This window comes from Nansenia antarctica, assembly GCF_963989245.1.
Source record: "Nansenia antarctica genome assembly, chromosome: 6".
Lineage (NCBI taxonomy): Eukaryota > Metazoa > Chordata > Actinopteri > Argentiniformes > Microstomatidae > Nansenia > Nansenia antarctica.
Genome location: NC_137676.1, coordinates 22,107,959 through 22,123,190, shown reverse-complemented (window position 1 = coordinate 22,123,190; position 15,232 = coordinate 22,107,959). Strand labels below are relative to the sequence as shown.

Here is a 15,232-nt window from a genome sequence, read left to right as displayed (position 1 = left end):
GAGAGAGAGAGAGAGAGAGAGAGAGAGAGAGAGAGAGAGAGAGAGAGAGAGAGAGAGAGAGAGAGAGAGACACACACACAGGTTAGGAGAGACACACAGACAGGTCAGGACAGACACACAGACAGACAGACAAACAGACAGACAGGTTAGGAGAGACACAGACAGGTCAGGAGAGACAGACAGACATTTAGGAGAGACAGACAGACAGGCAGGTGGGTAGGAGAGACAGACAGGCAGACAGGTTAGGAGAGGCAGACAGACAGGTTAGGAGAGACACACAGGCAGGTTAGGAGAGACAGACCGACAGATCAGGAGAGACAGACAGACAGGTTAGGAGAGACAGACAGACAGGTCAGGAGAGACAGACAGACAGGCAGGTGGAGAGACGGACAGGCGAGTCAGGACAGACACACAGGCAGGTTAGGTCTATTCATTGATTCACTCGTATACCAAATGCATTTGAATTGAAAACTGTTGCTTCTCATGTCAAATGTTGATATGCGATTAAAATGCGATTAATTTCGATGAATTAATGATTTACAAAGCCTCTAACTAATTAGATGTTATTTTATTTTATTGCGTCCCACCTCTAATAAATATATAACCACTCAGTTTAGTTTTGAAATCAAACAGTTACTATGACGTTAACGTAGATATTCTCAGCTTTAATGTTAAAAACATCAGATTGGTTTCACCAATACTTTATTTGGACATTATATCATCATCGTATCACATTGTGGGGTCCTTGCCAATGCCCAGCCAATCCCCTCTCCTCCCCCCCTCTCCCACCTCTCCTCCCCTCCCCCTCTCCCACCTCTCCTCCCCTCCTCTCCTCTCTCCCCCCCTCCTCCCCAGACTCATTGATGGAGCCCTTGATACCCAGGGACTCTACCCTCCCCTCCTCCCCCTCCTCTCCCTCCTCTCCCCCCCTCCCCCCCAGACTCACTGATGAAGCCCTTGATGCCCAGGGACTCTATCTCCATGTAGACCAGCAGTCTGCTGTACGTCTCCACCAGGGCCGGCGCCAGGGCGATGCTGGACTTGGCGTGGGCCAGCTTGATCACCCGCGTGGCGATGCTGTGGATCAGACTGGAGGGGGTGGGGGAGGGAGGGGAGAGAAGGGAGGGAGGCATGGGAGAGAGGGTGGAGGGAGGGGAGAGAAGGGAGGGAGGCATGGGAGAGAGAGGGGGGGAGGGTGGAGGGAGGGAGAGTGAGTGAGAGAGAGAGAGGGGGGGAGAGGGTGGAAGTAGAGGGGAGAAATGGAGAGGGAGAGAAGGGAGGGAGGCACGGGAGAGTGAGGAAGGGAGGGAGGGACAGAGTGAGAGAGCGAGAAAGAGCGTGAGAGGAGAGAGAGGGAGGGAGGGAGGGACGGAGTCAGAAAAGAGAAAGAGAGACAGAGGGAGGGAGACAGAGAGAGCGAAGGAGAGGGAAGGAGAGAGACAGAGAAAGATACACATGTTAATGATACGTCAGACATGTTAGATGTTGCTGACAGACTACAGATGTCTCACATGGCTCCCGTTGAGGAGGTCAGAGGTCACTGCAGTCAGGGACGTGAGTGGTCGTACAAATAACCGCTCATTGACCACACTGACCACACACTGACCACACTCTGACCGCACTCTGACCGCACTCTGACCACATTGACCATACTCTGACCACACTCTGACCACACTCTGACCCCACTCTGACCACACTGACCATACTGACCACTCTGATCCACCCTGACCATACTCTGACCACACTCTTACCGCACACTGACCAAACACTGACCACTCTGATCCACCCTGACCACTAGGGATGCAACGGTTCAGTTGGCCCACGGTTTCGGTAAGTGTTTTGTGCGTTTTTTTTTACTATTTATTTACAAGTAGTGAAAATGATTTCACTAGCCTACTTCTTACAGTACAGGATGACTTCAACAAGTACAGTACACTGAGAGTCTATGAAAAACATGCAAGCCTACACTATAGAAGTGTCCACACCTCTGACCTGAAATGTGTTACAGAATGACGAGGTGAGAGGTTCTGAGAGATGACACCTTGATGTGAGTCACCAGCACTTCAGGTACGTGTCATTGTCATTGTATAAGCAATTATATTTTATCAACATAGTAGTACCGGTATGTCCTAAAAGTGGTGTGTTGGTAACAGTGGGCAATCATTTTAAATGTACTGTCTTCTTTTTTTATTACAGCTTTGATGTCCAGATGGGATGGGAAGGAACTACAACGAAGTCCCACTAGATGCTTTATGGACTATAATGATAAATGCATACACACGGACACAACATTATAATTTTTTTACCATTCTATTATTGTATTGCTCAATTGTATCTTGCCTTTTTTTTTTCAATTGCCATGAATTTCACTCTCTTGTACTTGTAATGGGATGTAATAAACATTTGGCACACATGGCAATAAAAAAAAATCATGAATCTTGAATTATTATTATTATTATTATTATTATTATTATTATTATTCAGCATTTAAACATGTCAGCCCTGCACAATGGTTTCCTGAGGGTTAGCTGACAACCCCACTGACAGATGACAGGTAGATAATGACAGGTAGTGTAATGGGGGAGTGGTTGTCTTGAGGTAGTGGTTGGGGTGGAGTCAACCAGCTATTGTTCCCACCCATTACCTCTGTGAAAAACGTCTCTGAAGACTTTGAGGCTGGATATCTCAGTACGGTGGTTCAGGGGGTATCAACATTAAAATATCCATGACTTCTTCAACTTTTTTCAGATTTCAATGTATGACACATCATTTGAAAGCTTACAATCTACCCTTTCATAATATGGCCAAAAACAGAAAAATTATGTTGCCAGACTTGCAGACTTTTTAACCAGACCCAGTCACATGTACGCATTATTATGTGCATATTATGTTGTATATTATGTGCATATACAACACATTGCTTGCAGACAGTAAGGTTTCTGTTCACTGTTTTCGTTCCCTCATCATTGTACTCAAAACTGAAATGACCCCACACCACAGATTTGTCAGAAGCTGTTGCCTCTTAACCACATTCATGTTCTCAACTCCGCTCGCCATGTACAACCATTTTAACGCAGCATAAACCGAAAATGCCACAATTCACTAGTGCGTATTGAACCGTGGATGGCGAACCGTGCGGTTCAATATAAAACCTTCTTGGTTTTACCCCTAATAATAATAATATAATAACTTTTATTTGTATAGCGGTTTTCCTGCAAACGTTGCAGCTCAAAGTGCTCCAATCATTATATAATCATAATTTTATTATTTAGTCATTTAAAGGCAATATTAAAAAGATGGGTTTTTAGTCTTGACTTGAACATATTTGCTGAGGCTGTCATATCTCTACTATCTCTATCACAATATACAAAATAAAAAAAATTAAAAACTTTTGAAGAACCATGTTGGGATTGGATCAAGTGAGCATGTTGAGGATTTCATTTGTGAAACAACTGTTTTTTAAGTATGGGGGTTGATGAGCTCAAATGAATCCAAGACAACAATAGGCATACTTAATTCATCTGGGAGTAGAAAATTAGATTTTGAATTCTCAAATGATATTTCCGATCTTATAATGGAAATATTTTTCTTGAAAGAATGTAGCAAATTCATTCCATCTTAAATAAATGACTCATTTTTAACAGGTGCAACCACTGAAGGGTTAATCAGACGATCAATGGTTGAAAAGCACTTTGGGGTTACCTTTGTTTTCAGAAATTATATCAGAGAAATAGGTTTGTCTAGCCAACTTCATTGCCCTAATGTACACGCTGATTAAAAACCCATCTTTTTCAAAAAAGCACTTTGAGCTGAAATATGTTCAGTTCATGTTTACACTCTTCAACTCCCACTCATTTTCTCTCTCCATCTCTCTCATTCTCTCACCACCAAAACAGTGATCAACGTTAAGGGACTCACACAGACTCACACGCGAGCACACACACACGCACACGCACACACACACACACACACACACACACAAAGGCTACCACAATGATGTAACTAACAAACAGACACACACATACAATAAATTAGCCTCTGATTAAGGCAGCTTCAGGGTGTATTAAATAGGCCAAAGAGAGAGAGAGAGAGAGAGAGAGAGAGAGAGAGAGAGAGAGAGAGAGAGAGAGATGAGAGGGAAGTGAGAGAGAGAGACAGAGAAGGGGAAGTGGGAGAGAGAGAGAGAGAGAGACAGCGAGAGAGAGAGACCGAAAGAGAGAGAGAGAGACCACAGACCCCTACATTACCTCACTGTAAACATGTCCCAAATCGGCTTTTTCTTTTTTCATATACTGTATATAGATTAATTATCAAAAAATGAAAAAATAAATAAATAAAAACATCATATGGGTTCTTTCATTCATTTACATTGCAACTCTTATTTTTCAGATTCAAACCTCAAGGCTAGTGGTGTCAACTCTCAGAGTCTTAATGCATGTAACAGATTTTTCATTAAACCCAAATCTTTCTAATACTTTGTATAGATCCCATACAAAGTAAACCCAATTTACACTATCAAAGGCTTTTTCAGCATCTATGCTCACCAGAAAAGCACTGCCCTCTTTCCTCCCTGTCTCCTCCACAATGTGTATTGTCCTCCTTAAATGATCCTGTGTCTGTCTCCCTTTAATAAAACCTGTCTGGTCCTCATCTATAATGTCAGTCATGAATGCCTTGAATCTTCTGGAGATTTTGGAAGTGTACAGTCTGTAATCCATGTTCAAAATCGATGAATATCTGCCACAATGCTCTGTCCTTTCCTTCCTTAGGTATGGTCGTGATAATGGCGTCCCTCTATGAAGGGGGAATTTTCCCTCCTCTAATCGTGTCTGAATGAGGCCAACAGCATAGGGCTCAACTCTTGCCTGAACGTCTTATAAAAATCGGAAGGAAATCCGTCACTGCCTGGTGATTTGTTGTTTTTCGTACTAAGTATCGCCCTTTCCATTTCCTCCTCTGTAATGTCGGAAGTCAACAATTGATTCTGTTCTTCGCCTATTGATGGTAGATCTAGCTTGTTTAGGAAGTATTTCGTGTTTTGTTAATCTGCCACTATTGTTTGTATATATAATAATTAGGGATGTCCCGATCCCACTTTTTCACTACCGATACCGATACCTGGGCTTCAGGTATCTGCGATACCGATATCAATCCGATATTTGTATTATTTTTTTTACTCCTGAATAATAACAAATACAATTATATAGTCGACAACAACAGTTGGCTATTAAAGACTGCCAGCCTTGATTCAAGCAACAAAACAGTAGGCTACTCTGCAGTACTCAGTGACCAATTGGTTTAAAGTTAAAACAATTTAGCAGCATTCAGCTGCTAAAAAAAAGTTACTGTCTGATTTCTAGTTTTAGTGCCTTCAGGTTTTTATTCTATTTATCTTCTCTTAGAAATGGCAAAGCAATTAGGCTATAGCACCCTTTTTTAAAGTGTAGCCTGGTGACACCCGCTGGTGAGAGCATAAACCAGTCGCAGAATCGAAGGGGTCGAAAAGTGAAGCTTTTTGTGTCAACATCTTTTTTTTTTTTTTTTCATAACAGGCAACTTGAAGTTTTAAAGTAGCCACTCTATATAATATACAACAGTTTAACGATCACTACAGGATCACTACATTTGTGGATTGGATTCACTGTTCTCGTTTGCCGTAGGCTACCGGTAGTGATAATGAATTGTAAACATACTTTAATTTTAGGATGTGTTCAAAAGTAATGCGTGTCGATATTCTCTCAGCATGTTGTGATGTTATAAAAACGCAGTTAGACGTTCGTAGCTATGTACCACTGTTAGCCGCTAGCTGTTAGCAGCGTTTGTTGTTGTGGTTTGATCAATCACTTTTCTCCTGTCGCATTCCCATTCTTGATGTGCGCCAACATTCAAATACTCGTGTCGTCTTTAATTTTATTCCGATTTCAATGTATGACGCATCATTTTAAAGTTTACCATCTGTAGTTCCAGAATATGAAAATGAGAGAAAATGTAAAATTACTTGTCAAATGGTTCATGATTTCACCAGCTGGCGTCAGACTCATTACACACAGGTAGCTACTAGCCAACTCTCATGCACGTGACCACTGGCTACTACTGTTGTCATCATGTGAGTGACACACTCCAGATCGGGTGCGCAGATCGGAGCATATTTTTTCATGTCCGATCTGTGATCCAGCATTCTGGACCAATATCGGACAGATACCGATGCCGAGGATCGGATCGGGACATCCCTAATAATAATTTATATCCACAACACTCTTTCTATATCTTCTGGTTCTAAGTAAGTCATTTGTTTGGGGATCCCTAATTTTGTATATAGTGTTTAATCCTTGTTGCTTTCTAATGCGTCTGGCTAATAATCTATTTGCTTTGGATCCTCCCTCATGATAGGTCTGTTTTACATATCTAACTTTCTTTTCTACTTCCGACATTAATATATTATCAAAACATTTCCTTGTTTCTTTAATCTGTCCAAGTGTCTCCGGGTCATTTGTTACTTTAAGTTTTCTCTCTAAGTCTTTTAGATTGTTTTTGATAGTTCTCTAGCCTGACTATCTTGAGGAGTGCCGTCTGTGCAATCAATGTCCCCCTAATAACTGCCTTCAGTGCGTCCCATAGAATGGTTGGGTCTACCTCCCCGCTATCATTTTCCTCTTTATATATTTTTATGTCTATTTTTATCCCTTCAACCGACTCCTTGTTATTCAGTACCCCCACGTTCAGCCTCCATACTGTGTTTCTTCTTCTCTTATTTAGGTTTATTGTCGGGTAAACCGCATTGTGATCTGATAAATCTGATACTCCTATCTTACAATCCTCGACCCTATGCCTATCACCTTTTGTCACAGGGATTAAAGCAAAAAAGAAATCTCCTGACGGGAAAAAAAATTCAGGCCAAATCGGGGCCGGTGGCTTTCCGTGCGCAAAGCGCGCGTGCGATTTTCCGTTCTAATGCTTTTATATATAAAATTTTTTTTCTTCTGATTTTAGCCCTTTTTCACCCAATTTGGTAGCCAATTGAACCCAACCTAGGATCCAATTATCCCCTGCCTATTGCGAAGGATCCGCCGCACGACCCCGTGGCCGGCAGTCCCAGAGGAGGCCGCCAGGCAGACTAGCTGACTGGCTCCTCGAGCCCGACACCGTTATTCCAGCACCCCGGGGGCGCTGTTGCGCGACGGATCCTTGTCCGGAAATACTCCTATACCGCCCTCGGGAGCGGCCGCCCAATATGCCGCCCCAGACATATCCGGATCTGGCGAGCTGGGATTCGATCCCAGTCCCCGGTGGGCAGCTTGCACTAGTGGCCAGTGCTTAGACCGCTACACCACCGCAGGGCACACGTTCTAATGCTTTGACTTTTCTTTCGAAAAATGTGAATACATTTCCGCGTTGTAGAAAATCAATGACACATCGCTAGTCAACTAACACGGCTTGTTTTGTGAGCCTGCTAACAATGTAAAGTAGTGTTCTAGTTAACTAGGTAGCAGTCCAATCCATTTCGCTGCAGTATTTTGGCTTGAATAGCGAGTTTGTGTTGTGATTCTCAACAACGTTGAAACGTAGTTTCACCCTTTTCCATAGTTTTGAATAATAAATGTGTGGACTGACTATGTAGCGCAGCCTAACTTATTCTAATAATTATTTAACATACTTTTATTCTGATAATTATTCCCACCTCCTCCCAGACTTACATGGTCACATTATTATTGGATTGGTTGTTTGCGTGCCGGGTGAAGTTAGCTAAACATTTAACCTGCTAGCTAGCAAGAGAAACATCATGTCACTCTCCAAAGGTCTAAAGAGGAAAGTTGACGGTGGAAACAGGGCATTTAAAGAGGAATGGACAGCGAACTATACGTTCATCCTACCTGGTTTCATCAATGCAAAGCCGTTGTGAGAGACTCACATTTTACGTGCTCACAATGAATGTTCCCTTCCACCTATACATGCGAGTAGTCCTTTTCGTCAATGAATGTGATAAAGACGCGCTAGAGGAATCGATTGGTGCATAAAAACCTTGAGAACTGCCGGATTAAAGTGACGTCTATAATAATAATAAATAATCATAATACATTATACTTATAGCGCTTTTCTAGACACTCAAAGACATCCATATCACCAGATAGCCAACAAATAGTGACCGATGGGAGATGCCAGTTTTCTCATTAAGTGAGATTTAATAGCCTAATATTATTTTTGCTATTTTTAATGAATGGCTCATTGTAATTATTATCCATAGTAATGTAGCGTGTTTGCTCTGTCGTTTCAGGAGCATATAGGCTAAGCGGATTCAGCTTTTTTTTTGCGCCTATTTTGTTGTCAATGTTTTTCATAAAATTAAACTGCATTTGCTTTGTTACTGTTCACATGTGTGGTGCAGTCACATTCACATAGCCTATAAGTAAACATTAAGTTTGAATGATTTACTGAGCTGGCGTTACTTTTTTCAAACCACACACCGCATGTCGGCTATTTCAGCACCACGCACCATGTCCACCTACCGTACTTATCACTATGAGGGGTTCAGCGTCAGTGCACCCCGCTATGTTACTGTCGCATAGTTGTAGCCAATAAAGGCCTATATGTAGGCTATATAGGCTATTATATATCATTTATATACCTAATACCAACATCAAAATAGATTGTATGCCTCTACAAATCATATTACACCAGGTAAAATCTGTCACAACTTGGAATAAATTGACGGAAATCCGTCGTAGCGACGGAGAACTTTAATCCCTGTTGTCATGAAGAAGTAGTCTAACCTTGAATAAATTGAATGCGAGTCTGAATAGTGTGTGTAGTCTCTCTCTAGAGGATGATGGTCTCTCCAAACATCTATTATTCCTAGATCGGTTAGTTGCGCGTTCATATATCTGTTAATGTGTGTCCTATTCCTCTTTGAGCTAGTCGTGTCTAGATTGTAGTTTAAGACCACATCGAAATCCCCTCTGCATATCCCTTCTGTTTCTACATTAATTATGTGAAATAGTGTTTAAAAAATAGTTTTAGCACTATCCGGTGGTGCATATACATTTACCAATGTCACCACATGTCCTTCTAATTTCCCCTTTACCATTATACATCTTCCCTCACTATCGTAAATGTCTTTATACAGCTCAAATTTTGTAGAATTTATTATCTGAATATTATTATCTGAATATGTTTGAACGTACTATAATATGTATTGTTAAATCCAAACCTCTTTAGCTTTTCATGTTCCTGTGTTGACAAATGTGTCTCCTGTAGAAAATGTCCATAACCTTACTTCTTTTAATCGGATTACTCAACCCATTCACATTCAGTGACACCACTTTAAGAGTCTCACGTTGCATAATTCATAAATTCCCAATGCATTGTTGTTCCCCATATGCAAAACATTGTGAAAAAAACTGCAACAGCAACTTTTGCTTTAACTAAACAGTAAACAAGAAAGAGGTCTCCCATGGTGAACCGGGGTTTTTCCTCTTTCCCCGCTTGCCCTATTGGTGGGCGGAGGGAAAAACCTCTTATGGTAAGAGGGCCCCCCCCAGTGGTGAAAGACTTTCCACACTTTAGTCTTCCACGCATTCTAGACAAGTCCAACATAATGAACCTTCCCTCCCGGTCAGGTCTTAAGTCATTCAAAGCCTCTGGTTTATAAGAGAAATTCACTGGTGCTCTCATTCTCTCCCACTGTGCTCAGACCAGTCCATCATGCATGTAAATAAAAATAGTGGTAGGCTATTTGCCTCAATAAAACCTCAATAAAACGAACCCTCATCAAAACTAAATAATACAAATAGCTTACTCACCCCAATTGGAGTTTAAAACAAAATTAAATCAGATAATATAACTTCTTAGGGACAATTTGAATAAGTTCCCATGTCTGGTCTGGTGTTAGCTAGGTTCTCCCTCTTGTCTCTTGGCTCGGTATCTCCTCACATGGGTTCTCCTACCACAGCTACGCAGATGACACTCAACTCTTCCTGTCCTTCCCCCCCTCTGACCTACATGTGGTAACATGTGTCTCTGCATGTCTTGCGGACATCTCAACATGGATGTCAGCCCACCATCTCAAACTCAACCTTAACAAGACTGAGCTACTCTTCATCCCCGGGAAAGCCTGCCCTCTCCAAGACTTCTCCATCACAGTGGAGAACTCTACTGTAACCCCCTCCCTGACAGCCAAGAACCTTTGGGCAGAGAGGCAGGCAGAGAGAGATACAGGTACAGACAGACAGAGAGAGAGATACAGAGACAGACGGACAGACAGACAGACAAGCAGAAAGAGAGAGGGATACAGGTACAGAGAGACAGAGAGACAGGCAGAGAGAGAGATACAGGTACAGACAGACAGGCAGAGAGAGAGAGAGAGAGAGAGAGAGAGAGAGAGAGAGATACAGGTAGACAGACAGGCAGAGAGAGACAGACAGGTACAGACCGACAGACAGACAGAGAGAGAGACAGACAGGTACAGACCGACAGACAGACAAGTACAGACAGACAGAGAGACAGACAGACAGGTACAGACAGACAGACAGAGAGAGAGAGAGAGAGACAGACAGGTACAGACAGACCGACAGACAGAGACAGAGAGAGAGAGAGACAGACAGGTACAGACAGACAGACAGCCTCACCTCATCTTGGCGTGGACGGTCAGGGAGTCCAGCAGGTTCATGGGCAGGGGGGTGACGGAGCCCGAGGCCATGCAGTTAGTGCCGGGCAGGGTGATCCGTATGCTGCCGTTTCCGTAGATGGTCTCCACCAGCACGCCCATCGGCAGGGTGAAGCACTCGCTGTTGGTGGAGTAGGCGTTGCACAGCAGGGCGATCTTGTAGTCCGTCATGCCCAGGGACTTGTTACGCAGGCTCTGCTGGAGGAACCTGCAGCGGACGCGGACACACACCACACACACACACACACACACACTCAGATGGAGGGATGGAGGCAGGAAGGGTAAGGAATGGAGGGAGGGATGGGGGGAGTAGAGGGTTTCTTACTCGTGGTGCTGTTTGAGGGAGGGATGGAGGGAGGAGGATTTTACTTGTGGTGTTGTTTGAGGGAGTGGGGGATGGATGGAGGGATGGAGGGATGGATGGAGGGAGGAGGATCTTACTTGTGGTGTTGTTTGAGGGAGTGGGGGATGGATGGAGGGATGGAGGGAGGAGTAGAAGGTTTCTTACTCGTGGTGCTGTTTGAGGAAGTGGGGGATGGATGGAGGGATGAGTAGAGGGTTTCTTACTTGTGGTGTTGTTTGAGGGAGTGGGGGATGGATGGAGGGATGGAGGGAGGAGTAGAAGGTTTCTAACTTGTGGTGCTGTTTGAGGGAGTGGGGGGTGGATGGAGGGATGGAGGGAGGAGTAGAGGGTTTCTTAATCGTGGTGTTGTTTGAGGGAGTGGGGGATGGATGGAGGGATGGAGGGAGGAGTAGAGGGTTTCTTACTCGTGGTGTTGTTTGAGGGAGTGGGGGGTGGATGGAGGGATGGAGGGAGGAGTAGAGGGTTTCTTAATCGTGGTGCTGTTTGAGGGAGTGGGGGGTGGATGGAGGGATGGAGTAGAGCAGCGGTTCCCAACCTTTTAGGACTCACGGGCCACTTTACAGATATGTCCAGTATTCGCGGCCCACTCAGCAGCGCGCCGAAGCATGAAACGCGCACGAGCGCTCAAAACAATGACGTAATTTGACCAAAAACTAGAGGGAGCGTGGCAAAAAAAAAAAAAAAAATTGCGGTTAAACCATTAAAGCCGAGCGGCGATGTTTTATATAGCAGGTGATCAAATACCAAGAACGTAAATGTTGTATGTGTTCAATATTTACGACCAAACATCCTTATGTGTGTGGGCAACTCCCGACTCGGGTTGCCAGATGGGCTCGGGTTTTTTTGGTGGAATTAGACTGTGGTTAGGGTGGAAAATGTCGATCCCATCTGGCAACCCTGTTCGCGAGTCCGGGATGGAATGCAGCCAATCAAGAAGCGAGCTGACTTCTTCTTTTCGGATGGAAATATCGGCGCACACCACACACAATACGATCAAGGCTGTTCAATCCAAGATTTTTTATCTTTTTAAAATTAAAACGTTTTTGTAACAAAAAAACGTCAATAAAACATTTTTTTTGCCCATGATTTGGCGGCCCACTTGCAGTACTCTCGCGGACCACCAGTGGGCCGCGGCCCACAGGTTGGGAACCGCTGGAGTAGAGGGTTTCTTACTCGTGGTGCTGTTTGAGGGAGTGGGGGATGGGGGGAGGGATAGAGGGAGAGAGGGAGGAGTAGAGGGTATCTTACTCGTGGTGCTGTTTGAGGGAGTAGGGGATGGAGGGATGATGGGATGGAGGGATGGAGGGAGGAGTAGAGGGTTTCTTACTCGTGGTGCTGTTTGAGGGAGTGGGGGATGGGGGGAGGGATAGAGGGAGAGAGGGAGGAGTAGAGGGTATCTTACTCATGGTGCTGTTTGAGGGATTGGGGGATGGAGGGATGATGGGATGGAGGGATGGAGGGAGGAGTAGAGGGTTTCTTACTCGTGGTGCTGTTTGAGGGAGTGGGGGATGGAGGGATGATGGGATGGAGGGATGGAGGGAGGAGTAGAGGGTTTCTTACTCGTGGTGCTGTTTGAGGGAGTGGGGGATGGGGGGAGGGATGGAGGGATGGAGGGATGAGTAGAGGGTTTCTTACTCGTGGTGCTGTTTGAGGGAGTGGGGGATGGGGGGAGGGATGGAGGGATGGAGGGATGAGTAGAGGGTTTCTTACTCGTGGTGCTGTTTGAGGGAATGGGGGATGGATGGAGGGAGGGAGGGATGGAGGGAGGAGGATCTTACTTGTGGTGCTGTTTGAGGGAGTGGGGGATGGGGGGAGGGAGGAGTAGAGGGTATCTTACTCGTGGTGCTGTTTGAGGGAGTGGGGGATGGGGATCTGCAGCTTGGAGTTGTCGTTCTGGGCCTTGCGGTTCAGGTGGATCCAGATGCAGGTCATGGCGAAGGCGTGGGTGGACTGGGGCTTGTTGATGTCAGGCACCGGGATGCACTGTACAGACCACAAGATCAATCAATACGTCATCATTCAATCAATCAATCAATCAATCAATCAATCAAGCAAGCAGATAGACCACAAGATAACATCAATACCTCATCATCCACCTCAACCAATCAATCAATCTATCTATCTATCAGATACAAGACAAGATAACATCAATACCTCATCATCCACCTCAACCAATCAATCAATCAATCTATCTATCTATCTATCAGATACAACACAAGATAACATCAATACCTCATCAACCACATCAATCAACCAATCAGATACACCACAAGATAACATCATCATTCATACAGTTAGGTCCATAAATATTTGGACAGTGACAAAATGTGCATAATTTTGGCTCTGTATGGCACCACAATCTCCAGGGGATGTTTGACCAGCGTGGCAGTGGGTTGTGTCTTCAAAACCCGACTCGGGTTAAATCATTATGTCAAAATGTGCAAAAACACAACGCGACAACCATAAGCTTTCACTCTCGCTTCTCGTTTTTTAACGATGTCGCTGGTTCGTTCGCTATCGTTACTCAATCTATCATTTAATGTGCTGTGGGGAACATGGCGCGTTCTGGCCTGCAGGTGGAGCCAGACTGTGGTGGACTGTGGACGATGAGTCTGATTGCGGACACCTGTGTCAATCAGACTCATCATCCAGATGGTCTTTTTAACCTGTGTGTGTTTGTTCCCCTGGGGCAGTGACACTGGGCGGAGAAGTCCGACTAGAGAGAGAGAGAGAGAGAGAGTGAACCCGGAAACATGGCGGAGTGACATTCCCGAAAAGGAAAGAGACCCGAGACGGGCGAAAAAACGATCCATGCAGATTATGATCTTCTTTAATTATTATTTCTAAAAGAATACCTCCAGCACACCGAGCAGGGTGCTGTGCAGTTGTGAACAAATAAAAACGGCTCTCATTTCAACCATTCCTCTGTGCCAACCTCACTCTGTGCCTAGAATCTGCTACATGTGCCTTGTAATGTTTACATATTATACCTTTCATACTCACCACTGTACAATGTATCAAGCACTCAAATTACCATCCATAAATATTAGACGACACATTCACTGGCTTCAAATTCTATTTAAATTTATTTATTTAAACTATCCTTATTATTTAAAACAGTATCTTGTTCCTTTTATTTCAAATTATCAATTTAGGCACTCCTCGCAGCTTTACTTTTCTGTCCCCCATGCAAAGAAAACAGTAGGGAAAAGAGCTTTTATGTTCAAAGGCCCAGTAGACTGGAATAACCTGCCTCCAGACATTAGATCAATTTCATCTTTAGGTAGGTTTAAAAACGCCCTATCCTCCCACTTTGAGCTGCAATGTTCTTGTTTTCATTGAAGCTGTTACTTACGTTACTTGATTCCTTTATGAAATTTCTTATATCACATAATGTGTATTCATTCTTTGTATTCTAGATCCAATCTCCCTCTGTTTACTAGCTGTTTTGTGGTTGAAATGTTTTTCATTATTTTTATTTGTGTGTGTTTTCGTGTTTTTTGTTGTTTGTTGTCTATTGTCTGTGTGTTGTATTGTAAACTGTACTGTTACCTGTCTGCTTCTGTTGTAATGTAATGTTTGTCATTTATGTTAGGACCCCCTCGAAAACGAGATGGTGCATCTCAAGGGGTTTAATCCTAATAAAGAAAATTCAAACATAGTGGTGCCGCCAAATTAACAGTGCGGCGCAGAAACGCTCTTCCATCCTTTGGGGAGAATACTGACAGAGAGGATCGAGGATAACTACCCCAAACCCAGCTAAATGGTTTAGGCATAAGAGGGGGAAAAGAAAATTCAAAACAAATTAAAGTGATTTAGCTCATTATTGTTGCTCGGAAGCCAGATCACGGATGCTAGCTCCCAGATAGCCTATTATCATGCAGCTCGTGGAGGATTTGACTGGGAGATAATTGGGGGATTTGGAGATGCAGCTGGCTCCAAGCTGCAGATGTCACAATCTGGGCTCCTCAGAGAGCTCCAGACAGACACTCAGTAGCAGGGTCCACAGACAGACAGACAGACAGACACTCAGTAGCAGGGTCCACAGACAGACAGACAATCCGTAGCAGGGTCCACAGACAGACAGACACTCAGTAGCAGGGTCCACAGACAGACAGACAGACAGACACTAAGTAGCAGGGTCCACAGACAGACACTGAGTAGCAGGGTCCACAGACAGACAGACAGACAGACACTAAGTAGCAGGG

General features: G+C 44.1%; 1 protein-coding gene across 1 annotated transcript in view; it reads right to left on the bottom strand.

The window, feature by feature from the left end:
• Positions 1–15,232, bottom strand: part of med23 (mediator complex subunit 23) — a 95,769-nt gene that overhangs the window by 44,936 nt on the left and 35,601 nt on the right. Inside the window, exons 13-15 of the mRNA XM_080533244.1 lie at positions 12,862–13,007; positions 10,623–10,868; positions 947–1,089 (exon numbers count right to left, since the gene is read on the bottom strand). Coding sequence (XP_080389370.1) covers positions 947–1,089; positions 10,623–10,868; positions 12,862–13,007 — 535 coding nt within the window. The remainder of the gene's footprint in view (positions 1–946; positions 1,090–10,622; positions 10,869–12,861; positions 13,008–15,232) is intronic.